Source organism: Podarcis tiliguerta, assembly GCF_965153285.1.
Source record: "Podarcis tiliguerta genome assembly, chromosome: 1".
Taxonomy (NCBI): Eukaryota; Metazoa; Chordata; class Lepidosauria; order Squamata; family Lacertidae; genus Podarcis; species Podarcis tiliguerta.
In genome coordinates, this window is record NC_139534.1 from 14,697,566 (window position 1) to 14,722,394 (window position 24,829).

At 45.1% G+C, this 24,829-nt stretch overlaps 1 protein-coding gene across 6 annotated transcripts in view; it reads left to right on the forward strand.

The window, feature by feature from the left end:
- MYO1B (myosin IB) overlaps positions 1 to 24,829 on the forward strand; it is a 140,860-nt gene that overhangs the window by 58,168 nt on the left and 57,863 nt on the right. For all 6 annotated transcript variants that reach the window (XM_083406587.1, XM_083406583.1, XM_083406586.1 and 3 more), the window contains exons 4-7: positions 8,721 to 8,815; positions 9,425 to 9,529; positions 12,855 to 12,901; positions 18,035 to 18,098. In XM_083406587.1, coding sequence (XP_083262713.1) covers positions 8,721 to 8,815; positions 9,425 to 9,529; positions 12,855 to 12,901; positions 18,035 to 18,098 — 311 coding nt within the window. The remainder of the gene's footprint in view (positions 1 to 8,720; positions 8,816 to 9,424; positions 9,530 to 12,854; positions 12,902 to 18,034; positions 18,099 to 24,829) is intronic.

Below are 24,829 nucleotides of genomic sequence, written 5' to 3' on the forward strand. Positions count from 1 at the left end.
CCTTCCCCACCTCCCCACTTTTATTTTTAATCTTGATGATATTTATTGTGCGAGTTCAAGGTTGTAAACTGAATGGCTAAACTCACACCTGGTAGCACATCTGTTAGTTGAAGTTGTGTATGGAGAAGCAGTTATTTTAAAAAGTTCTCTCGCTTCCCCCCTCCCATTAAGCATGCATCTAACTACAGTGAAGCTTACTTTAGCAGGAAAATGTGCAGAACCGCCCCTCCCGGAAAAGAACAAAACATATTTCCCATTACAATTATGTTTAAAGTGATACCCTTGTGATATGAGAAAGGGTCTCTCTAGAAATAAATTGCCATTGATTATTCAGAGAAAGAAGCATGCAAGTCAGAGAAATTCCTCTTATATCTCTCCCCGCTGCCCCCCCACCAATTGTACATGTAAACAGAATCACAAAATTGAATTATTTCCCCAAAGGAAGTGAAATATTACATTGAGAGTAGTTATAATAAATGACAGTCCTCAGTATTAACTAAAAAGAGAGAGAGAACAAATTTATTGTCCCTTTTCTGCTTTAAAAATATATTGTCAGGGACCGCCATCAGTGCCGGAGGGAGAGAGCAAGATCCAGAGGGATTCCAGAGAGCGTCCCGGGATTGGGAGAGGCAGCCCATCTTCTGGGGAAGAGAATCAGCGTAGCACCAGCGGAGAAGGGGGGCAGATGGGGGAAGCGGCGAGGCGGTCCCATGACTCCTTGCCGGGGACCAGCGGGGAGAGTAGGGGTCCTCCGCTGCCTACGCCCTCCTTGCGCAGAAGGCTTTTGCGCAGAGAGAGTAGGAGGAGACTAGGCGTCAAAGAGCTTCTTTGCTGGAAGAAGTTTAAGAAACGCCCACTGACGGATTCTACCAGCTATTGAGACAGCCACGGGTGAGTGACTGTCCAGACAGGAAAGGTTCACTCAGGCAACCCAGCCAGGTGTTTGCACTGGCTTACGCACGGGCAACCCCTAGAACCACTACATATATTGATCAAGTTAGTAAATTTTCTTTAATGTACTAAAAGCGTGACTTCAACTTTAAAGGTTTGTGTAAGTCTTATTCTAAGTATTGTGTACCATGCGTTTTCTCTCTTGTACATTTACTCTCCCCTACTCCCCGCTGCCTTTATAAAAATCTGCACACCATGAAATCTACTCTATCACATTTTTTCAAATTAAAAAAAAGATAATATGCTGAAAAGGGTAAAAGGAACGTTTCAAGCAATTGAGCATTTGGCTCAAAAACGTAAAAGCGGCGTACTTAAGACTGCGTATGCGCAAATGAGGAAAATATGCACAGCCGTTTGTGAGTCTTATTAGTGGGATAGGATGAAAGGGAAAATGAGTGGCGGCGGCTGATTTTCCTCCTCCACCCCCCCCTTCCCCCTTGGAGCATTAAGAGTTGCTGCTTGCAAGGCAAATGGAAGCAGTGTGCCTTAATGTGAGGTTTGAAAAGAGCTATGAGTCAATTAGACTCGGAGGCATTGAGGGTATTCCAGATGGTGGGGACATTGTAAGCGAAGGATGTGCCACCTGCTGTGAGTAAGCAGCAGGGACAGACTGCGCTGTTTGCTTACGGTGGGGGGGGGGGGAACAGTGTTTTTGGGTGGGGGGGGGGAAGAAGGGTTGTGTTTGTAGTGTTCGCTCTGACCCCAGAAAATTGACTGGGTATCGTCTCACTGAAACGAGGGATTTCAGGACAAAAAGGAAAAGTTCAAAAGGAAGCATGTACTGCTCTCACGAGCATCTCATCATAACACACACTTCTCTTGTCCGAAAAAGTTCTGTATCTCGCTTTCTATGGCATGGAGACTTAAACTTACGAATCCCTCTTAAATTTATCCTGGTGCCTTATCGGTTTTAAGAATGGTGGTGGTGACCCATGTACCTACGGGACCACCTCTCCTGGTATGCCCCGCAGTGGACCTTAAGGTCCACAAATGACAACATTTTGGAGGCCCCAAGTTGCAAGGTGGTTAGATTGGTCTCAGCTAGGGCCAGGGCCTTTTCAGTACTGGCCCCGACTTGGTGGAACGCTCTGTCACAAGAGACTAGGGCCCTGAGGGACTTGACATCTTTCTGCAGGGCCTGCAAGACTGAGCTGTTCCGCCTGGCCTTTGGTTTGGACTCATTCTGATGCTTCTGTTTCCCTCCCCTTATGGTTTTGATCTATGGGCTATTATTAAAATGAGGCTGCTTTTTAAATTGCATTTTAACTTGTATTTTAAATTGGTCCCTCCCCATTATGTTTTTAATGTAATTTTACTGGTGTTAGCCGCCCTGAGCCCGGCTTTTGCCAGGGAGGGCAGGGTATAAAAAATAATAATAAAAATAATAATAATAGAAGAGGTGGCAAATGAGCCCTGGGGGGGGTGGGGGAGTAATAAAATAAAAATTTTGCAAAGAAAATGTAGCCGCTCAGTATGGAGTAACTTAAATAGGTACCCCACGTCATCCTGAAGAGCATTTGGTGGGGGCAGGGTTTCCCCCCCCTTCATGTGGTAGGAGACTAATACGGTTTCCTTTTACATGAATACTTCACAACAAGTCCTTATTTCATTTTTTTAAGGGCAGTGAATAGCCCTGCTGACATCCTGGCAAAATAATTGGAAACACATGCTTGAAACTCTTAAAATGAGAAGAACGTGAAAGATTTATTTGGTTCAGTAATTACATGATTGCTCAGAAGACTGGATTGGTAATTGAGGTTTGCAGCTATGGATGTTAACAGTATGAAGGGCTGGGCACTGATATGGGTCAGGACTTCATGGCTGCCGTGAGAGTCGTGGGGCTGCCCCCAACGCATCATCAACCCTACACATGTAAGCAGGAGAAGGCTGAGTTAAGAACACTTCACTGGGACTTCTTATAACTTCCTGGTGAAGCAGTGTGAATTTAGTGAATTTGCAGCTTTAGTGAGTTTGCAGCTTTAAAAGAAACAAAAGCTCTAGCTTACAAAAGAAAACCTATTAGAACAAAATCCAGAAACATTCTTTCTCTCTCTTTCTCCCTCTTCCTTTTTTCTGGATCGCCCTCCAGAGTCCTTTTCTATGCATAAGATGCTAACTTCTAATTTGACACTCAGAACTATAAGGCTTCCTGTGCAGACTAAGAATGAATTTTATTCTACAAGCAAGGTAGCGTTTAAATGCACCTGCTCTCAGCTTGTGCTTGGCACTCGTTTGGATTGCCTAAGGTGACCTGGGGACAAGGTTTGGTGGCAGCTGGTGTTGATGTTATGTTAGTGGTGGCAGACTAGATGAGTTTTGTCACCCTACAACTTTGATCCTCTTTTGCAGAGTTGGTTAGGAATCTACGTACTCCCACAGGTTTACCTGTTAAAAACAGCTGCCTAGAATTTTAGCCTTTCTTCAGAGTCAAATTTTTGCCACATCTCTCCTCTTCCACCATTTGAGCAGTACCTTTTCTTAGACTCACTCTCACATTACCTTGCAAGGTTTTTACTGCTGCCAGGTGGAGCAGGCTGCAAGTTTAAGCATGCAGATGAAGCGACACATTTTTTGTATCTTTGATATGGTTAACATAATCATGGAGGTAATGGAAGAATTAGGCCTTTATCCACTCAATTATAACTCCAGAGAGCTTGAGAAAAATGCTTGGTGCAATTTTTTGTGGCTGAAAAAACACCACAGTGATTAAATTGTCACGCAATAAATTGTAAAAATTACTCTGCCGCTCCCAAGGGACCTGAGGTGCATAGAAAATTGATTTCAAATAACTTCGTTTATGGCCTACATCGTGTCCTATGCATTTCAGTGGGATGAAGAGATTAAAATAGTACTACTACTTGTCAGTCACCTGACAATAGCGAAATGTACAAAATATTAAGCAGACTCTTCCCAAATGAATGCTTAAAATGGGGCGCGAAGTGGCATAAAGGCTCTCCCTAGGTGGATAGGTTGTGTGGCAGTAGTGTTTGAAATTAGCCACACACCAGGCGCATTTTGCCCCTTGTTATCGACGACTTGCGACCAAGTAAAGATGCCTGGGTGACAGAATGGTGTCTGACATTTCCACCATCTGGAGATCCATGCCTGGGGATCTTTGTTTTCACACACTAATACCACATCCTGTAGAATTCTAACGGTTATATTGTATTTGCACAATCAGAATGAATTTCAGGAACCAAAATGCTGCTTCTGAGCAGCCTGAGCAGGAGCAGTGAACAACGCTATAGTTAATTGCTGTAGCTTGTCTTCGCTTACTCCACCCAACTGCCCAGCTCACAGTGGTGAAGAATATTCCTGTGTTATGAATGGTCCGTGTCACCATTAAGAAAAAGAGGTCGGAATAGGCTGGTTCTCAAAGTTCTTAACCTAGCTCAAGGTTGTCAGCTGAACTTGTTGTTGTTTAGTCGTGTCCCCATGGACCAGAGCACACCAGGCACTCCTGTCTTCCACTGCCTCCCACAGTTTGGTCAGACTCATGCTGATAGCTTTGAGAACACTGTCCAACCACCTCGTCCTCTGCCGTCCCCTTCTCCTTGTGCCCTCCATCTTTCCCAACATCAGGGTCTTTTCCAGGGAGTCTTCTCTTCTCATGAGGTGGCCAAAGTATTTGAGCCTCAGCTTCAGGATCTGTCCTTCCAGTGAGCACTCAGGGCTGATTTCCTTAAGAAGGGATAGGTTTGATCTTGCAGTCCATGGGACTCTCAAGAGTCTCCTCCAGCACCAGAATTCAAAAGCATCCATTCTTCGGCGATCAGCCTTCTTTATGGTCCAGCTCTCATCTCCATACATCACTACTGGGAAAACCATAGCTTTTACTATACGGAACTTTGTTGGCAAGGAACTAGCCAGGTGCTCAATCACCGCCAGCCCATCGTTTGAAAAACATGACTTTAGAACCGTCGTCCTCCAAAATGGCAACTAGACTGTAAGCTTGGCAACTGTAAGCTTGGTTTAAGGAGCCATTTGGCGCCTAGCTTACATACCTGAGTTTCTAACACTGCGCTGCAGTCAGCATGCCCCTAAGAAACTCTGAAAATCAACTGAGTTGCTTTAACATTTATTGGTATGACTTTAAACAACTGAATCAGAGGTTTAAGATGGTGTGCAATTCATGGGAGTTCAGCAGCAAGATTAATACAGTTGGTCTGCAGAGAACACATGGAAATTTTTCAGTTCTTTTCTTTATTAATTTCCTTCTTTTTCCTTTTCCTTTTTCCTTCTTTTCTTCCCTCCCCCACCCCTTTCTCTCCCTTTCCTCCTCCTTTGGTTCTTTTCCTCTTTTCACTTTCTTCTTTTGGTCTCCTCCTTTCTGATCTGCTAAGAAAGAGCTAAAGTTAAACATGAAAAGTTGACTAACTCGAAGTGATGTTTTGTAGTTTGTTAACTATTGTTAAAGATGGTCAACTGTAACGAATTGATGTTTTAGTTAATTTTGATTTATTGTTATTGTTGAATAAAATTTATATTTTAAAAAAGCACTTAAAAGAACACATGGAAATTCTTTTTATAGTCTGGCTGTGATAGTGGCAGAAACTGGCAAACGAAAACAGTGTCGGTAAGGGCCAAAGAGATATGAGCAGTGCAGATTATTGGATACTTCGAAAGGGAATAGGGCATTCTAATTCTTTACATCAGCAAGAGCCACAGAAGTATGCTCTGGATAAAGTGTGGATGATATTTACTTGGGCTGGTTGTTCCTTAAAGCATTGCATTGATTGAATGTCTTAATTCATGTTTATGGTGTCTGCAAGTGGATTTGACACTGAGCAGCATCATAGGTGCCAAGCGTCCCTTATTTAGCGGGACAGTCCCTTATCCCAGTGCCGTGTCCCGCTGCTGTCCCTTATTGATGATGTCCCTTAAATTTCCTGGGTTTCAAAGGAAGCAGCTCCTCTCCCTCCCTCCCTGCCGGCCAGGGAGGAGGGAGGCTCCAACTGTGTTGCTTGGCTGTGTTGCTGACCCAATAAGGAGTCTAAGAACGACTGGGGGGTGGAGCTTGCATGCCTTGTGCCGATCAAATCGGCCGCGTTGCCTGGGGACTCGCCTTTGCTCAGCGCTTCCCAGCGGAGATGTGACGGTGGTTTCCCTTGCTGCATCGCCTTTGCCGGGTTGCTGCGCTGTGGGAACCACCGCTTGAGGCTTCGGTTGGCTGCTGGTTGACTAAAATCCCTTAATTTGGCTACTGATCCCTTATTTTCGAGGTGGCTGGTCCCTTATTTTGAAATCTGTAAGTTGACAGCTATGAGCAGCATGGTATCATGCAGGAAAATCAAAGCCTTGCAAAGAGTTTAGCAGAAATTCTAGCGCACAGACTGGCAGTCTTGGTCATGTTGAGCCTGCCTGAGTCATGGTTGAAACTGCACAGGCCTCCCTAAGTGGTGAATCAGCAAGTTGGTTGCAGAGGCTTATGGGTATGAACTCAATGCTTATTGTGGTCAGTTTAAAAATGGCTATTGGTGGAGAAAGTCTTAGTTTTGTATCCAAGGAGTTTCCCCAAATAAATGGCGATACTCAAAAGCACCAACTTACTGGGTTTTTGTGAGCTAGGCCAGTGGTTTTTGGTTGCTGGTATTTCAGTGAACTATAAAAGGTTGCTGACGGTGAAAGAAATGTAGTTTATTAAATTTTTCTAAATGTGATTTCCAGATACTCTTTTCTGAAAAGCATCTAGCTTGAAGACTGGGGAAAAGACAGCCATATTTTTATAAGCAGTATATGTACTTTTCACTCAACTTGCAATTGTTTAAAAGTTTTGCATTTTACAAATTTAAATTTCTCATTTAATACTTATAGTTTTGTGTTTTCAATTTTTTCATAACTATGAATGGTAAGAACGTATGGTAACTATGAATGGTAAGAAAAATAAAGTTGTGCAAATAACTGCTCTTTTGTTGCTTTTCATATAACTGTAAGAACAGCACCATTGCCTCAGTTTAAATTTGAAAGACCTTTGCATCCTCATCTTTGTAAAGGCTTGTTCACCTGTTTTTAATTTTAAAATTTTATATTGGTGTCCTGTGTACATAGTTGCAATTTGGACTAGATATTCAATTAAATAAAAAACTGGATTTGTGGATCCTTCCTGCGTGTTAGAGAAAATCTGTGTCACAGTAACACTTCTTAAATTCCCTTCCCCTCACATATAAAGGCATTGGTGTCAGGATGTGTCCCCAAAATGTTGGGCAGTTGCAAACACCAAATGCTTGCCCTGATGTCAGGCAATTATTTGGTGTTTGCCACTGTCCATCATCTGAAAATAATGCCTCCTTTTTAAAAGATTATATACACTGCTTGACACTTCTTGTGTTCTAGAGCCATGTGTTTTGATAATCGTGTGGATATCTCTGGAAATAGCCTCTAAGTAATGGGCTCCTTGAACTGTCATCATAGTATATAATGGCTCAGCTTGCATGTAATGAAAAGCCAAACCATGGTTTAGTGGAAGCAGTGAGTTCCTGGAGAAAAGACTGCAATTGCTGCGCTCCTTTTCAGTCCTGGTTTGGCTGTCTGAACCCAGGCTTATAACTTGCCTAGCTCCAGATATACCATGAGCTATAACCAAGGTTTGCTCTTGGCTTACCACTCATAGTTTATCTGGGGGAGGCAAAACACAACCCTGCATTTGGATAACATGTTACGCCAAACCATGGTTTAGCCATGGGCAGCATGGCAGCAGCTGGACCAGAGGAATAGCACAACAGCCACAGTCTCCACCCTGGGGATCCACACACTCAGGTGTTCCCACTAAACCATGGTTTGGCTTAGCGTTAGTGCAAACTGGGACAGGGTCTGCCACCATGTTATTCCAGCAACTGAACCGATCACCGGAAGCCATGTTTTGAGGCAGCAGGTAGTGGCATGAAAGGTCTCTCTGCCAGAATATGCAATGGTTGCCGCTTCACTTCATGGATGAGACCCAGGGGGCAGGGAAGAAGAATATTAGTTGGCATGTCTTGTGTCTATCCTGTCTACCATGTATTTACGCCCAAACATTAGGTAAAGGTAAAGGTACCCCTGGCCGTACGGGCCAGTCTTGACAGACTCTAGGGTTGTGCGCCCATCTCACTTAAGAGGCCGGGGGCCAGCGCTGTCCGGAGACACTTCCGGGTCATGTGGCCAGCGTGACATCGCTGCTCTGGTGAGCCAGAGCCGCACACGGAAACGCCGTTTACCTTCCCGCTAGTAAGCGGTCCCTATTTATCTACTTGCACTTTGATGTGCTTTCGAACTGCTAGGTTGGCAGGCGCTGGGACCGAACAACGGGAGCGCACCCCGCCGCGGGGATTCGAACCGCCGACCTTTCGATCGGCAAGCCCTAGGCACTGAGGCTTTTACCCACAGCACCACCCGCGTCCCACGCCCAAACATTATAAACATCTTAAAAAGAGGCTTGCTGCTTTCACCCAGTTCTGCATTATATAAATGAATTGCTTTGGCTGTAGATAGGAGTATAGCCTGCACAAACCTCCCATCAGACATTGTGTATACTCAGCAGATTTGCAGAAGACCAAACTACACAGTGGCACTGATTTGTAATGTCTATCATCCGATCTGCTTTATCAGCCTACTGCAGGGAAATTCTTGTGTTCAAGACTTGAATAGGAATTGTTTTTCCTGCCTCCTGAATACCGATGGATCTGACCTAGATAGAAATGTTTCACAGTTCACCGAAGTGACTGAAGGCTGTGATGTGTGTATTAAACATGGGGCTTACCTGTCTCCTCAATTTATCGTGTTCTCTTTCCTAGCTTTGCCCTGTCGGATGAGGCATATCGATCTCTGAGAGACCAGGATAAAGACCAGTGCATACTTATAACTGGAGAGAGTGGAGCTGGAAAAACAGGTAATGCGTGATTTCCTCAGAATGAAGTGGCTGACCTTCGAACTTTTAATTCACTCTGGGATATTAGCATGGGTGCCCTGTTCTTGATCCGAATCCTAGAACTGTGTGTGTCTGGTCCAGTTGTGTTGAAAATTATTTCATGCCCGCTTCCATTTGAAGAGCCGCTTAGTCTCTGTGGATCATCTCCTCCATATTATATACCCTCCAGCATTTTGAGAGGGAAATTTGGGGCACCCCAGCCCCATCCTTCTCCCTCTCCCTGCCACCAATTCCTTCCTCGCCTGCCTGCTCACCCCTCTCCCCCTTCGCTCCTTCCTCCTTTTGCAGTATTCCTCCTCCGCAGCAACATTCAGGGAGCATCGGGAGATAGTGACTTCTAGACTTTGTCTCGTGTGGGTTTTGCCATGGCATTTCCTTCATTCCTTAGCGCAATTTTGCTAAAAGTGCAATGTGTCGTCAAGCATAAAAGCTGAAAACAATAAGGCTTGAAACCTGAATAATGCATTATTTCTGCGTGGTTCATTCGGGGATTTCTCCTCCAAATTATGATTTTGGATAGGATCTTTTTCAGCTTAGAAAGCAATGTTTGTTTGTCTGTTTAACCTTTAGAGGCCAGCAAACTTGTCATGTCCTATGTGGCGGCTGTTTGTGGCAAAGGAGCCGAAGTTAATCAAGTGAAAGAACAGCTTTTGCAGTCCAATCCAGTGCTTGAAGGTAAGGAAGTAGTAACTAATACTGGTGTATGTACTTCACTTGTAGTAACACAGTTGCTGAATACACAGTTGAAAGCTCTAAACAGCAGTTATTGGGTTTAAGTTATTCAACCAGCTTGGCTCCCCTTTATTACATGCACAGCCCAAAATGACAAAAGCAATAACAGGGATCCACCAACAGCATATAGATCAATATGGCCAACTTGACCCAACAGCCCTTCTCCCCTCCCACACATGCAAACAAATCTCACTAAAGTTAATCAATGGCAATCAAACACGCCCTGCCCCACCCAACCTCCTCTCACTGCTATTGTAAACCAAGGGACACCGGTGGCGATGTGGTCTAAACCACTGAGCCTCTTGGGCTTGCCAATCGGAAGGTCGGTGGTTCAAATCCCTGGAATGGAGTGACCTCCCGTTGCTCTGTCTCAGCTCCTGCCAACCTAGCAGTTCGAAAACACACCAGTGCAAGTAGATAAATAGGTACTGCTGTGGCGGGAAGGTAAATGGTGTTTCCGTGCGCTCTGGTTTCTGTCATGGTGTTCTGTTGCGCCAGAAGCGGTTTAGTCATGCTAGCCACATGACCCGGAAAGCTGTCTGTGGACAAACGCCAGCTCCCTTGGCCTGAAATCGAGATGAGCACCCCAACTCCATAGTTGCCTTTGACTGGACTTCACCGTCCAGGCGTCCTTTACCTTTACCTACCTCCTAATGTAAACCAACAAATGAACAGAAAGAGAACCTGCCCAAGTGATGCTGATACAAAAACCTCACAGATATACCAATTTTGCAAAAAGGAAAAATAATATGTAAGTTGACTACCCAACTTCTCCCCACCACGTTCTCCCCTAAGCTCTCTTTCCCTTCAACCCTATGCTAGATACAACCTTGTCTTACATTGAACATAACTAAGAGACTCTGTGATCTGCAAAGAAAGGAAGAGACATTCCACGTTCTTTTGTAATTCAATAAATTTTTTTTTTAAAAAAAGGTTATTCAGCCAGCAAACATTTATTATACAGATGCATTTAAATGTAACTGCTCATCTACCTCCTACAAATGAATTAGTGATTTTTAGAGGTTTGTTCACACTCTACTCTGACCTGAGCTTGATGTCCCTAGTGGATCTGCACCATTGGATATTCTTACATCGCTTTTGCCGGTCTTCTCTTGGGGAGAGGAGTAGAAGATTGGCTTATATCCCCTGGTTTCCCCCATCCTAGTCAAGAAGCCAATCTCCAGGACTTCAGCTTTTCAAAATTGACTCCACTAATTGTGGATTCTGGATCAGGCAGGGGAGCTGCATGTACAACCCCCAGTTGTGCATAGGAAGATGGGAATTGTGGAGATGTGTGTGCAGAGTCCTGCTTCCACACTTGTGGTGTCCCTGGAACCACTGGTATTGCATTTCAGCAAAAAAATTCTTGCAAAAGGCTTTGATCTTTTTGCACACCCACCACATGTGGAGCATGGTTCCAAAACAGCAGCGATCAATTTTGGTGGGATTTTTCACACAATCCATATCATTTTTTCTGTATCTTGTTCTAGATCTCTGCTCTATTTCCACAAATGTTCCTTCATTTTTGAATTCCAAAATGATGCTGTATAGCCAACCTATTAGTCGCTTACTGCCTGTAGATTTTAATAGTATCCCACAATTATTTTTATCCCGTATGGTTTCATACTTCCTATTGCCCTTCTGTTTACAATTTGAGTAGCAATATTAACTTGTACAGTGGTACTTCTGGTTATGTACTTAATTCATTCCGGAGGTCCGTTCTTAACCTGAAACTGGCCAGAGCATGATTTCTGTTCTCACCCTGAAGCAAAGTTCTTAACCCGAGGTATTATTTCTGGGTTAGCGGAGTCTTTAACCTGAAGCGTATGTAACCTGAAGCATATGTAACCCGAGGTACCACTGTACTCTCTTTATTATGATGTAATGGCTTCAAATGGAAGCTATTCACTAACCGTATTTAGATTGCATTGTCTTCTACCTTTGTTTGGAATCACACTTCAAAAACTTCTTAAGATTTTGCCTGTCTACGTTACCAAGTGATCAAATTCTGCATTCCATCTGGTGTGTATCTGCTGTACATGAATATCAGGAAACAATGAAGTTATGGTGAGACGGAAGAATGTGTCTTCAAACTCTTATAATGGAGCACTTGTGTTTGATTCTGCATTCATTTATAAATGATCCCAGTGTTTAGCCTCATGTTTAATGATATGCTGCCCGGAGACTGGAAATATGATTTATCGCTTGCAAACTTTGCACTGTATAAAGTTTTCAGAACAATAGTTTCAGTTACCCTGAACAACAACAGTGACACATGCTGCCTTTGGGCTTCGGTTCTTTCATCCTGGGAAATCTCAAAATGCAGATTTGCTACAGCAGAATCAACATTTTTCCACCCGCCCAAATGTCCACTTGACTTGAGCATTGGTTATGTATTGATGGCAAAGTACACAAAGCCACCATGGTTGTCTATGGAGTTGGTAGGAGATAGGAAGGTCATAATGCAATTTAATCAACAGAGAATAACATGAAGCATTAATTCCAAATGGCATAGTGTAGGACCAAAAATAGTGACAAATTGCTTGCTCTGGGACCAGAAGGAGGGACTAAAATAAACAAACCATTTTTTTTAAAAAAATGCATGGCCCAATAATTTTCTGAACCAGTGTTGCATTGGGCTGGTGCAGATGTAACATCAAACCATGGTTTCATGTTACATGAATGATTGGTGGGGGACCTCATGCTCATACTTTTCTACCTCCCCCACCAGCAGTTCCCTTCGTTCCATGGTTTGAGGAAAACTCTGCAAGCCAGGATCAAACTCTGGTTTGCATTGTGATTTCATCACCCCTCATTTTGGATAAGGGACGCGGGTGGCGCTGTGGGTTAAACCACAGAGCCTAGGACTTGCTGATCAGAAGGTTGGCAGTTCGAATCCCCACGACAGGGTGAGCTCCCGTTGCTCGGTCCCTGCTCCTGCCAACCTAGGAGCTCGAAAGCACGTGAAAGTGCAAGTAGGCGTTTCTGTGCGCTGCTCTGGTTCGCCAGAAGTGGCTTAGTCATGCTGGCCACACGACCCGGAAGCTGTACACCGGCTCCCTCGGCCAATAAAGCGAGATGAGCGCCGCAACCCCAGAGTCGGCCACGACTGGACCTAATGGTCAGGGGTCCCTTTACCTTTACCTTTTTATCTTTTTATTAGAAGGTAAAGCTGGCAACAACCCCAATAAATGTCTTTGTTTATTCTTGCAGATTGACTTGGCTTTTAAAAAACATATTTTACTTTTTTCTCCTTCCTTCCTTCCAGCATTTGGAAATGCCAAAACCGTAAGGAATGACAACTCATCAAGATTTGTAAGTATTGATTGATTGATTGATTGATTTATAAACTGCTTTGACCAAAGAGCTCTCCAAGCTGTGTACAGATAGAATTGGAGATAAACACAGCTAAAATCCACAGTCCAACTAAAGCTATTGCATGTATGTAAAACAAAGATAAAATCATTAAAATGTTTTGAAAACAAAGGTTACATGTCTGGGTAGGCTTGCAGAAACAAACAAGTGAAAAGTTTTTAGCAGACATCTAAAACAATATAATTCATAATGTCAATAGGCAAAAGAATTCCAAAGTACAGGTGTATCTATATATCTATGGAAGGCACACAAATTCTATTGGTTGATGGATTCTACCAGAATCATAAAGATGACAATGGAATGTTGAACTAATGTTCCACAATTGTTTCTTTTCTTTTTTATATTCAGAGTTAGCATTTAAAGCCTTGCCCAAGGCCTTTCTGTGCCCAAACTCCCGTTCTGTTTATGGTGTAAGAATGTTGGATCAAGGCATATTCAGATTTGTTTTACTTGAATGCTGTTTGGTAGCTGTATTTTCAGGTAGCTGTTTCTGAAAGCGAGGCAGAAATCGTTTCTGTGGCATTCTAAGAAATGTTTTGAACAGGAGAGTGAAAGCCGTAACCACTTCACCTAACCGTGACCTTGAATCCTCAATGTTGCAAAATGAATTCATGGAAAATGAGGACAATGCTGTCAGGCCTATGCAGAATATTCCAGGATTTGTAATAGAAAGGCTATGGACAACCTTAAGTGGGAAATGTTGCAGGTTAGGTGAAAACCCTGCTTCTCTGCAGCTTTTGAAAATCCTCTGAAAGTTCTTCTGAAATGGTTTGAATTCTTAGCATTGTGGCTTGTCCATAATCTGTTTTTATTTTATACAGGGCCTTACTGCTGTTGTCATTGTAAATAGTAATGCCTGTCACCCTTATGTAAAGTCTCTGCTAAGTAAATAAACTGTAGTAAGGTACAACCACGAGGCTGTCTGATGTGGAAGAAAGTCAGAAGGCAGGGAGAGAAGCTGTGGTGGCAGTATTGAACCTCAGAAGGTTAGGCAGGGTTCAGCAAACTTACCATGCCTTGGGCCTGTGTCTCCAGCACCGATTGTGCGGTGGGCCGGAGGGCGAGGGAGCGTGTGCCCATACGCGTTCGCACACGCTATTTCTGGCGCACTTTGGGGTCAGAGGAGCACCGGAAATAGTTGGGTGCATGTGCAGAGGCCTCTTCCGACCTGGATGTGCACCAGAAATAATGCTTGCGCATATGCAAATAATGCTTGCGCATGTGCACAAGCTCTTTCCGGTGCTCCTCCGACCTGGATGGGGGCAGTTGCGCAGCGCAGCACCAGTAAGAGAGGGTGGCGAGGGTCGCCATGGACCGGATAAATCACCATATTTTTCGCTCTATAAGATGCACCAGACCATAAGACGCACCTAGTTTTTGGAGGAGGAAAACAAGAAAAAAAATATTTCGAATCTCAGAAGCCAGAACAACAAAAGGGATTGCTGCGCAGTGAAAGCAGTGATCCCTCTTGCTGTTCTGGCTTCTGGGATAGCTGCGCAGCCTGCATTCGCTCCATAAGTCGCACACACATTTCCCCTTACTTTTTAGGAGGGAGAAAGTGAATCTTATAGAGCAAAAAATACGGTACTCCCTCGGGCCTTATCCGGCCCGCAGGCCTTAGTTTGGGGACCCCTGGGTTATGGGGAGAGAAGCATTATTCCATAACTTTTGAGAGTCTGTGTAGTATACGAAATGCGGGTGGTGCTGTGGTCTAAACCACTGAGCCTCTTGGGCTTGCTGATCAGAAGGTCAGCATATCGAATCCCCGTGACGGGGTGAGCTCCCGTTGCTCTGTCCCAGCTTCTGCCAACCTAGCAGTTTGAAAGGGATGTCAACTGTCGAGAGTCAAGGGATGCCATGAATTGGGCACTCTGTGATTCATCCTCAGTCAGGGAATCATAGAATTGTAGAGTTGGAAGGGACCACTAGGATCTGTTGGGATACTGCCAGGGAGACAAAGTCCATCATGACTCCACGTCGTCTCCGGACGTCCATCGATCTCCCGTAGACACGCAGTATCAGCAATTAGCGACACGAGCTCCAGAAATAGCTTGCCACATTCCAGAACCGATGCAGGCTCTATCAGCAGATAATGTACAGCGAAAGATGCACTCAGGAGAGCATATTTACAACTTTATTCAGCGTTGGTCAGAACAACGAAAAACATGACTGCCTGCTTCAGTGTTCAGGCATAGAGAGAGAAACGAAAGCAAAGACACAACAGAAACATCCTGTGAAACAGGAAATACGCAGGCTGTGACACAAACATCCTGCTCCCTTTTAAGGTGGAACAGAAATATCCTAACAGGATCATCTAGTCGAACTCCCTGCAATGCAGGAATCTTTTGTCCAACGTGGGGCTGAAACCCACCACCTGGAGATTAAGGCGCATGCTCTACCAACTGAGCTATCCCAGAGAGAGAGGGGTTCTGTGTGTACAAATGGTGTTTATGAGCCATGCTGGACCGTTTCTGCTGCTGATTGATCTGTCCTCTTAGCTTGTGTGGTTTTCAGGTCAGAAAAGGGAGACTTTGAGAAGCAAGGTCTCCGAGTCCCTACTATGGGTCAGGCAGGCATGACCCAAAAGCATATGCATGAGGAAACACCAGGTTGCCAGGATCAGCGATTATTGTGTGAAAACTAGCCCTGCGAGTCCAGGGCACCAAGTGCATTGCAGATCCGATGTTTAGCACTGGAGGCGCTAATTACTTTGCAGCTATGACTTGCAAATTGCTGGCAAACAACTTTTCTTATGGGAGCACTGACTGTTAAATAAAAGCTCACTGAATTTCTACACCTTTAGGAATTTGAACTTTTTTTTTACATTGCCAGTTTTACCTATGTGAATGCTCTCTTATTATTATTTTTCATTAACTGCCATGTAAATCTACCCCCCCCCTCTATATCCACATTATAAATACAGTGGTACCTCGGGATGCGAATGGGATCCATTCCGGAGAACGTAGTCCAGAACGTAGGACGCGACAGCGCGTCTGCACGTGCACGGGTCGCGTTTCGCCACTTATGCGCATGATGTCATTTTGACCACCTGCGCATGTGCGAGCGGCGAAACCCGGAAGTAACGCGCTCCGTTACTTCCGGGCCGCCGTGAAGCGCAACCCGAAAGCGCTCAATTGTGCTCCGGCAGTGCTCCGGCAGTGCAGCGACAGCAGGAGGCCCCCATTAGCTAACGTGGTGCTACAGGTTAAGAACAGTTTCAGGTTAAGAACGGACCTCCGGTATGAATTAAGTACTTAACCCAGGTACCACTGTGCCCAATTCATTTAACTCCAGCGCTTTCTTACTCATTCTATTTCAGATGTTAGTAGTGAGAGCTGAGCTGCAGGGGCTTTAAATGTCCCCCTCCTCAGTAGCTGCCGTGGAGCAAAGTTGTCTAGTTTGGGAAGGAGGGGTTGTAGTGAAAGAGTGGGATGAAGAAAGGAACCTGTTGCCGGCCAGAGTTGGGAGCAAAGTGCCAGGGGAGCCACATAGCCTTGGGAGTGTTTTCCTTCCAGCCCTGCTCTTGCCTCAAGGCTCTATAGTTTGGAGTCTCTGGGGTAGGGCAGGCAAACAAACCATGGCATACAGCAGGTGAGTGTGGCTTGGTGGAAACAGTCTCACTGGTCCACAAACCTGGTGAGCCTACTTAAGTTTGTGGGCTGGAGTTTCCCCATTCCCTGGTAATAGGGCTGGAGAACTCTTGGCTCATGGATGTTGTTGGACTACAACTCCCATTATCCCTGACCATCATCCATACTGGCTGGGGTTGATGGGAGTCGGAGTCTTACAGCATTTCAAGGGCATACGGTTTCCTATAGCTGGTGTAGAGAGGAATCCTAGCCCCACCCCCAAATACAGTGGCACCTCGGGTTACATACGCTTCAGGTTACATACGCTTCAGGTTAAAGACTCTGCTAACCCAGAAATAGTGCTTCAGGTTAAGAACTTTGCTTCAGGATAAGAACAGAAATCGGGCTCCGGCGGCGCGGCGGCAGCGGGAGGCCCCATTAGCTAAAGGGATGCTTTAGGTTAAGAACAGTTTCAGGTTAAGAACGGACCTCCGGAACAAATTAAGTACTTAACCTGAGGTACCACTGTATTTAATAAAGGAGGACAAAAAGTTAGCATTGCCACCGTAGCTCCTCCCAGTGGCTGTGCATTGATGTAATGTGGATGTTCTGGTCTGTATAAACCAGGTATCCCCAACCTGCAGCCCTTTAGATGTTTTGGCCTACAACTCCCATGATCCCTAGCTAACAGGACCAAAACATCTGGAGGGACGAAGGTTGGGGGTGCCTGGTATAAACAGTTCCTCCTGCCTTGGAGCTCAGCAGCCAGTTGCTATGCTAGATATGATGGGACTTCTAACTGGCCAACTGTACACCCATGCAGAGTCAGGATTTTGAAAACTTTTCAGTAGCCTGTCCATTTTAAAATGCTTCTTTCAGATGCATTGTTCTTTCATCCTCTTCAAAGTTCTTTACTTGGCCAAATTTCCAAAAGACTCTCATCTGACCTTGCAACATCAGTAATTGCCCTTATTTCTAGTCAGCTGTGTGTGAGAGGTAGGCAAAGAAATGTCAGGAACTTGCAAATGGTGAGATTTCCCGGTAAATCTTAAGATAATAGGCCCAGAGGAAAATATTGGGGAAACTGACTTGCACCAGTAAATGTCGCAGGGAGTTGAAGTGCCTTCAGTAAATGTCCAGATATTAACTTTATGGTTGTTGTTGTTGTTGTTGCAGTTGTTAAAAATTTCTTGCCGAGTTGATATAGTGGTGATCTGGCCTGCAAGCAAAAATTAATTTAATAGCTTGGCTCTTATGAGCTTGTCAGATCTTTCCTTTGCTTGGTTAAAAATAAATTAGCATTCATTATTTGGTTTGACCCAGTTATAGTGCAGCTCAGGAGATCTTAATCTTAAGATGATTAGAAGTCATTTACACTTAAATATACACACTTCAGGACAATGGAATTTCTCGTAGGACATTTAACTCCAAGGACGGCTTGAAAATGTCAGGCTACCTCTTTTGTTTCATGCAAGTTTCCTCCCCCAATCTGTTCTCTTTGCAGGGAAAGTACATGGACATCGAATTTGATTTCAAGGGTGATCCACTTGGAGGAGTTATAAGCAATTGTAAGTACTGGCATAAATTCCTGTGAGTATTTTCATTATGCCACATGAAAGGAAGTGCAATTTAGATTGAGCATTTGACGGACATAATTCCTCAAATCTGTAGTTTGCAAAAAATATATATACAGTGGTGCCTCGCAAGACGAAATTAATTCGTTCCGCGAGTTTTTTCGTTGAGCAAGTTTTTTCGTCTTGCGAAGCACCACTGCAGTTAAACACTAACAACGGCGGGGAGGGGCGGGCAGAAGCAGGGCAGCTGCCGCAGCCGGTACCTCGGACTCACCCGCGCCTTGTGGCCACCGCGCGACGCGGCTGCTGGAGGGCGGCGGGGCTCAGGAGCGCGACTCCGGCTGCAACGCTGGCTGCTGGCGGCAACGGCTCTCTCAGAGGAGCGTGCGAGGGTGGTGGGCAGCGGCGTGAGGCAGCCAGAAGGTCGGCCATCAGCCGGAAGGTGGGAGGGAGCCGGAGGAGTCGGCAGCCGGAAGGTGGGAGGGAGCCGGAGGAACGGGGAAGCGAGCGTGCGTGCGTGCAGTGACCGTCGCCATGACAGGAGAGGCAGGGCTGTTTCGTCTAGCGAAGCAAGCCCTTTGGAAAATCCGTCTTGCGAAGCACCTCAGAAAACGAAAAACCCTTTCGTCTAGCAAGTTTTCCGTCTTCCGAGGCATTCGTCTTGCGGGGTACCACTGTATGGAGAACTGGCCTGTCTTATTTAAACATTCAGATCCTTTTGCCAAACTACATGTTGCATCTGTTCCCATAAAGCCCCACCCTCCACACCACCAGTGTAAGCAGATGGCTTGGGCAGGTGCATCTAAGTGACCCTGAATCCTTACCCTGCCTGTCATTTCTTCAAAAAGATCCTTTCCCAGATCCTTTCATGGAAACGTATGGAGACCTGAGGTTATGCAGCTGCCGCGCATAAAGGGTGTGTGCTTGTGAAAGATCTCTCTGTATCACAGAATGAATTGTATGTAGCACTGAGCGCAACCTATCAGATTCACATTGTCCCCAACTAAGCAAAAGCGCTGGAGAACACAACTGCTCTTTGATGCATTGTCACCCGGCTCTCTCATTAAGCTGAGCTTCCCTTCGCGGAATTTTCTTTCGACTCGACATTATGACATGGTAATTCACCCAGCCAGATACGTTATATGCATGCTTTTTTATTTTTGCTTTAGCCAGCCTTACTTGAAGAACAATAGCCTAAGCCTCCAAACGCTGCTATTTGTTTGTTCATCAAATTACAGTCCTCCTTAACCTATTGCACGCCTGCTCTTCAAAAGCCGGTCACATAGCTTCCATTCTGTGGAACCGAGAAGGAGCCAGCTTTTAATCAAACTCTTATTGTTCCTGAGTTGTTTCAGTAAAGCATGAAGTCACCAGTAAAAGTTGGACTTCACCAGGGTTCACTCAGTAGCAAATCTTCCTCTCCCTATACATTTATCGCTGGTAAAAGCTCTTGCTTAAAGAAAATGCTGTCATCCCGTCTCCTGTCACACTAGCCTCCAGGCAAATAGTTAAAACTGTACCCTTTGATCTAAAAATGTCAGTCTCGTTGGAGGTTCCTTTTCAGTGCATGAAACTTGAAATCAAAGGACTGCAATTCCCTTGTTAATCTACTCCAGTCTAAAATAGCATCTTTGAGCGGGTGAATGGGGGTGGGGTGGTATGCAACATTTAGTCAACTAATCATTTAGATGAATTGATTTAAAAGTTGCTCCCAGCCGAGGCAGCAGATTTTAATTTTTAATTGTGTTTTTATTTTAGGATTAACTGTTTTGGGATATCTGGCTGAGAATTACTGTTGTATCCATGCCTGCTTTTCTTCCTTCCCCTTCTCTCTTTAGTGTAATACTTCTGGGGTACATTAAGCCACAATTTTCCTTTGAATCTGTACCATTCGTTAAGCTCTGTGGTTTGTAACTTCAAACCAGGTTTGTGAACCAAGGCTTGACATTGGTTGGCAATCCAGGAGTCGAAAACAACATCCTTGTCCAGACGTAATGCAAAAACATGGTTTAACAAACTGAACAAGTCTTGCATTTAGTAATTTCCAGCCCATTGAAACCATGGCTTATTGTTGGGATGAGATTGCAAGGATTTAGGGCGCTTGCAGAATGAGCAATTTTCACATCTTGCACCAGGGGATGGCATTGTGCTAATGGGTTTCAACTGCTGTAGTGAATGCTGACAATTAACAAATCTGACAATTGCACAACCGTATATTTATATATGCATCTTAAAAAGTAGAGACATCACCTTGCCAAAAAAGGTCCGTATAGTAAAAGCTATGGTTTTCCCAGTAGTGATGTAAGGAAGTGAAAGCTGGACCATAAAGAAGGCTGATTGCCGAAGAATTGATGCTTTTGAATTATGGTGCTGGAGGAGACTCTTGAGAGTCCCATGGACTGCAAGAAGATCAATGCTCTCCATTCTTAAGGAAATCAGCCCTGAGTGCTCACTGGAAGGACAGATCATGAAGCTGAGACTCCAGTACTTTGGCCACCTCATGAGAAGAGAAGACTGCCTGGAAAAGACCCTGATGTTGGGAAAGATGGAGGGCACAAGGAGAAGGGGACGACAGAGGACGAGATGGTTGGATAGTGTTATTGAAGCTACCAGCATGAGTTTGACCAAACTGCGGGAGGCAGTGGAGGACAGAAGTGCCTGGTGTGCTCTGGTCCATGGGGTCACGAAGAGTCGGACACGATTAAACGACTAAACAACAACAACAACAACAACAACAACATTTATATAGAGAGAGAAAGAGTGCTTTGAAATATTTTAAATCCTTGAAGGCACAATCAAAGAGCAATTCAGCAAACATGCTGTGGTTTATCAGGTCTGGGTCTTTCAGGGCTTGGAGACGACATGGGAACTCCCATCTATACCACTTTAAGTTCATGATGGAAGAACCATGATAAAAAAATGTAATACACACAGTTAATGTTTTCGAATTACAAGCATAGGCAAACTTGGCAGGCATAGGCAAACTTGGCCCACCAAATGTTTTGGGACTACAATTCCCTTCATCCCTGACCACTGGTCCTATTAGCTAGGGATCATGGGAATTGTAGTCCCAAAACATCTGGAGGGCTGAATTTGCCTATGCCTGGTTTAGTGCAATGAGAAGCCTTGGGGCAGCCTCAGACAAGTTATCCTGGAGTCCCACCCACCTCAGATAAGCGAGTCATTGTGGCACTGCAAAGTTATGCTTTGTCCTTTTCAGATTCTTTTCAGAAGAGGGCTAAGGGAGGTACAGAACTCTGCCACTGACCATCTGAGCAGGATCCCTGAGTTTGTGCTGTACCTTTCAGCGCCATAATGATAGACTAGGAAATAACTATGGAACGACGTACAGTAATGGCTATTTGGAAAGCTTTTCATCAATATGGGTATATTTGCAACCCAAATGGCAGGGCAAGGCTATAATTAAGTACCAAATCTGTTCCTCCTCCAGAAACACGATAATACAAACAAGGACTGTTGGTTTTTATTTGGCTAGAAAAGAAACTCCCCCACCCTCGCTTCTTTTATAATGGAGAAAATGTGTCAAGTAACTGAAATCTCCGTTTTTATCCACCAGGTCCCTTGATGCTGGCCTTTTAATTATGTGAATATGCGAGATACAAAAGCAGTACACTTGGAAATGTTTCATATTGTTTTGTGAAGGAATTCTGCTTTTTAATGGTTTTTTAATGTTGTGTATCTGAAGAAGTGTGCATGCACACAAAAGCTCACACCAGTAACAAACTTAGTTGGTCTCTAAGGTGCTACTGGAAGGAATTTTTTTATTTTGTTTTCATGGTTAGATATTATGGCATTAATTTTTGGCTCCTATTTTGTTGTTGGATTACCATACTTCCCCTAGCCACTTTTTAAAAATGCAGGCCTCTTGTTTTAAGTTGTTAGCACATCGTATATGAGTTTCCGATGCAGTTTTCTGGGCCTGTGAAGCATGACTGTGTCCCCTTACTTCTGCTCTGCTTTTTTGCTGAAGGCTTCAAATCATTTCTGTTAAGTTGTGGGTGAACATATTAGACGACACAGTGATTCTTCAAACAGCTCTTGTTTATTCACAGGCCAGAGCAGAACTGAACTGAAGGGTTCAGCCAGCCTGCTTATATAGAGCTCCACTAGAACGCAACAGTAACCATTTTCTGTAACTAGCCAATCACTGAACGTCACTTTCAATCCCTTATTTGCATATGTGGACCTAAGTGAAAACTATCTACAGTATCCCCCTGCTGGCCCAGGGTGAGAACTTCAGTACATAACAATTTCCTATCCTTTGGCTGTTCCAAAAGGAATAGATGGTGGAAGCACTCTTAACCCACTAAGCGACCTGCGTTGTGTCAGGAGCCCGAGGAGAAGGAGGATTTGCAGGCAGAAGAGGGGGAAAGAGAGGAGAAAGATCCCAGGGAAAGGGCCAGTGATTTGTGGGGTTCTGTGCCACCCATGAGGCTGGCAGAGGCAGAAGGAGGGTGACGAAAGCAGGAGATAGACCAGCAAGAGCGAAAGCTGCAAGTTTAGAGCTGCAAGTTCAAAGAGGTGGAAACAGAGGAGCGTTTAAAGGAGGGACAGGGTGCCAGTGAAAATACTTAGCTAGTTAATAAGGAAATGTGTTGTCTATCACTTGAACATTAGGAGTTGATCATACAATATAGTCCAACCCCCTGCAATGCATGTTTTTAGGGGACAGGAGGCGGGCATTTATAGAGGATTACCTGGTCCTGAATGGGGTAACTGTGCCCCTGAAGGACCAGGTGCGCAGCCTGGGAGTCATTTTGGACTCACAGCTATCCATGGAGGCACAGGTCAAATCTGTGTCCAGGGCAGCTGTTTACCAGCTCCACCTGGTACGCAGGCTGAGACCCTACCTGCCTGCGGACTACCTCGCCAGAGTGGTGCATGCTCTGGTTATCTCCTGCTTGGACTACTGCAATCCGCTCTACGTGGGGCTACCTTTGAAGGTGACCCGGAAACTACAACTAATCCAGAATGCGGCAGCTAGACTGGTGACTGGGAGCGGCCACAGAGACCACATATCACCAGTCTTGAAAGACCTACATTGGCTCCCAGTACGTTTCTGAGCACAATTCAAAGTGTTGGTGCTGACCTTTAAAGCCCTAAACGGAAGGAGCGTCTCCACCCCCATCGTTCTACACGGACACTGAGGTCCAGCACTGAGGGCTTCTGGCAGTTCCTTCACTGTGAGAAGCCAAGTTACAGGGAACCAGGCAGAGGCCTTCTTGGTAGTGGCGCCCTCCCTGTGGAACGCCCTCCGACCAGATGTCAAAGAGAACAACAACTACCAGACTTTTAGAAGACATCTGAAGGCAGCCCTGTTTAGGAAAGCTTTTAATGTTTGATGTATTATAGTATTTTAATATTTTTTTGGAAGCCGCCCAGAGTGGCTGGGGAAGCCCAGCCAGATGGGCAGGGTATAAATAATAAATTATTATTATTATTATTATTATTATTATTATTATTATTAATCTTTTGCCTGGCGTGGGACTCGAACCCACAACCCTGAGATTAAGAGACTCATGCTCCACCGACTGAGCCTATCCAGTGAAACTTCAATGTAACTGAGTGTTTCACTGTTAAATTGCTATCACATCCATCCGCTTGTCCTTGCTGCATCTTGAGAAATATCCCAAACTGAACTTTTTAAAGGAAATGAATTATAATGCCATTCCTCATGGGTGCTGCACAGTTTTGCTGCTTTTTACCTCTTGGCCGCCTTGCCTGCGTGGCATCTGGGTTGTAGGCAGACCGTCTCTTAATGCAGAATGTGCTCCTCAGTGAAATAAGCCGGATAATTTTGTTGGCATTCCGGACCAGGTGCCCCCCAGATGTTCTTTTTTCGGCTTGCTATTCTGGGACGCGGGTGGCGCTGTGGGTTAAAGCCTCAGTGCCTAGGGCTTGCCGATCGAAAGGTCGGCGGTTCGAATCCCCGCGGCGGGGTGCGCTCCCGCTGTTCGGTCCCAGCGCCTGCCAACCTAGCAGTTCGAAAGCACCCCTGGGTGCAAGTAGATAAATAGGGACCGCTTACTAGCGGGAAGGTAAACGGCGTTTCCGTGTGTGGCTCTGGCTCGCCAGAGCAGCGATGTCACGCTGGCCACGTGACCCGGAAGTGTCTTCGGACAGCGCTGGCCCTTGGCCTCTTTGAGTGAGATGGGCGCGCAACCCTAGAGTCTGTCAAGACTGGCCCGTACGGGCAGGGGTACCTTTACCTTTACCTTTTATTCTGGGATGGGAGAAGTCTGTCTCAGGCTTAACTTCTTCTTGCCTGCTAGAACAGTCCAAATAATATTTGTCGAAGAGTAAAAGACTTGTGAAGAGGTTTTCACACCTTTTTCTGTAGTGCCTTAACTCTGTGTGTGTGTGTGTGTGTGTGTGTGTGTGTGTGTGTGTTTCTGGTGCATGCACAAAATGCTTTCTGCACCATGCTTTTAGATTACAACCTTCATGTAGTTGCTTGTTCTTTTTGTTAACCTGTCTTCCAACCCAAGCCCGGATAGCTCGGTTGGTTAGAGCGTGGTGCTGATAATACCAAGGCTGTAAGTTCAATCCCCATATGGGACAGGTGTATATTCCTGCATTCCAGGGGATTGGACCAGAACAGGGGTCGGCGAATTTTTTTTAGCCGCGGGCCGGTCCACTGTCCCTCAGACCTTGTGGCGGGCCAGAGAAGCGGCACCGGGGAGTGGAGCTGGAAGAAGAGGAGA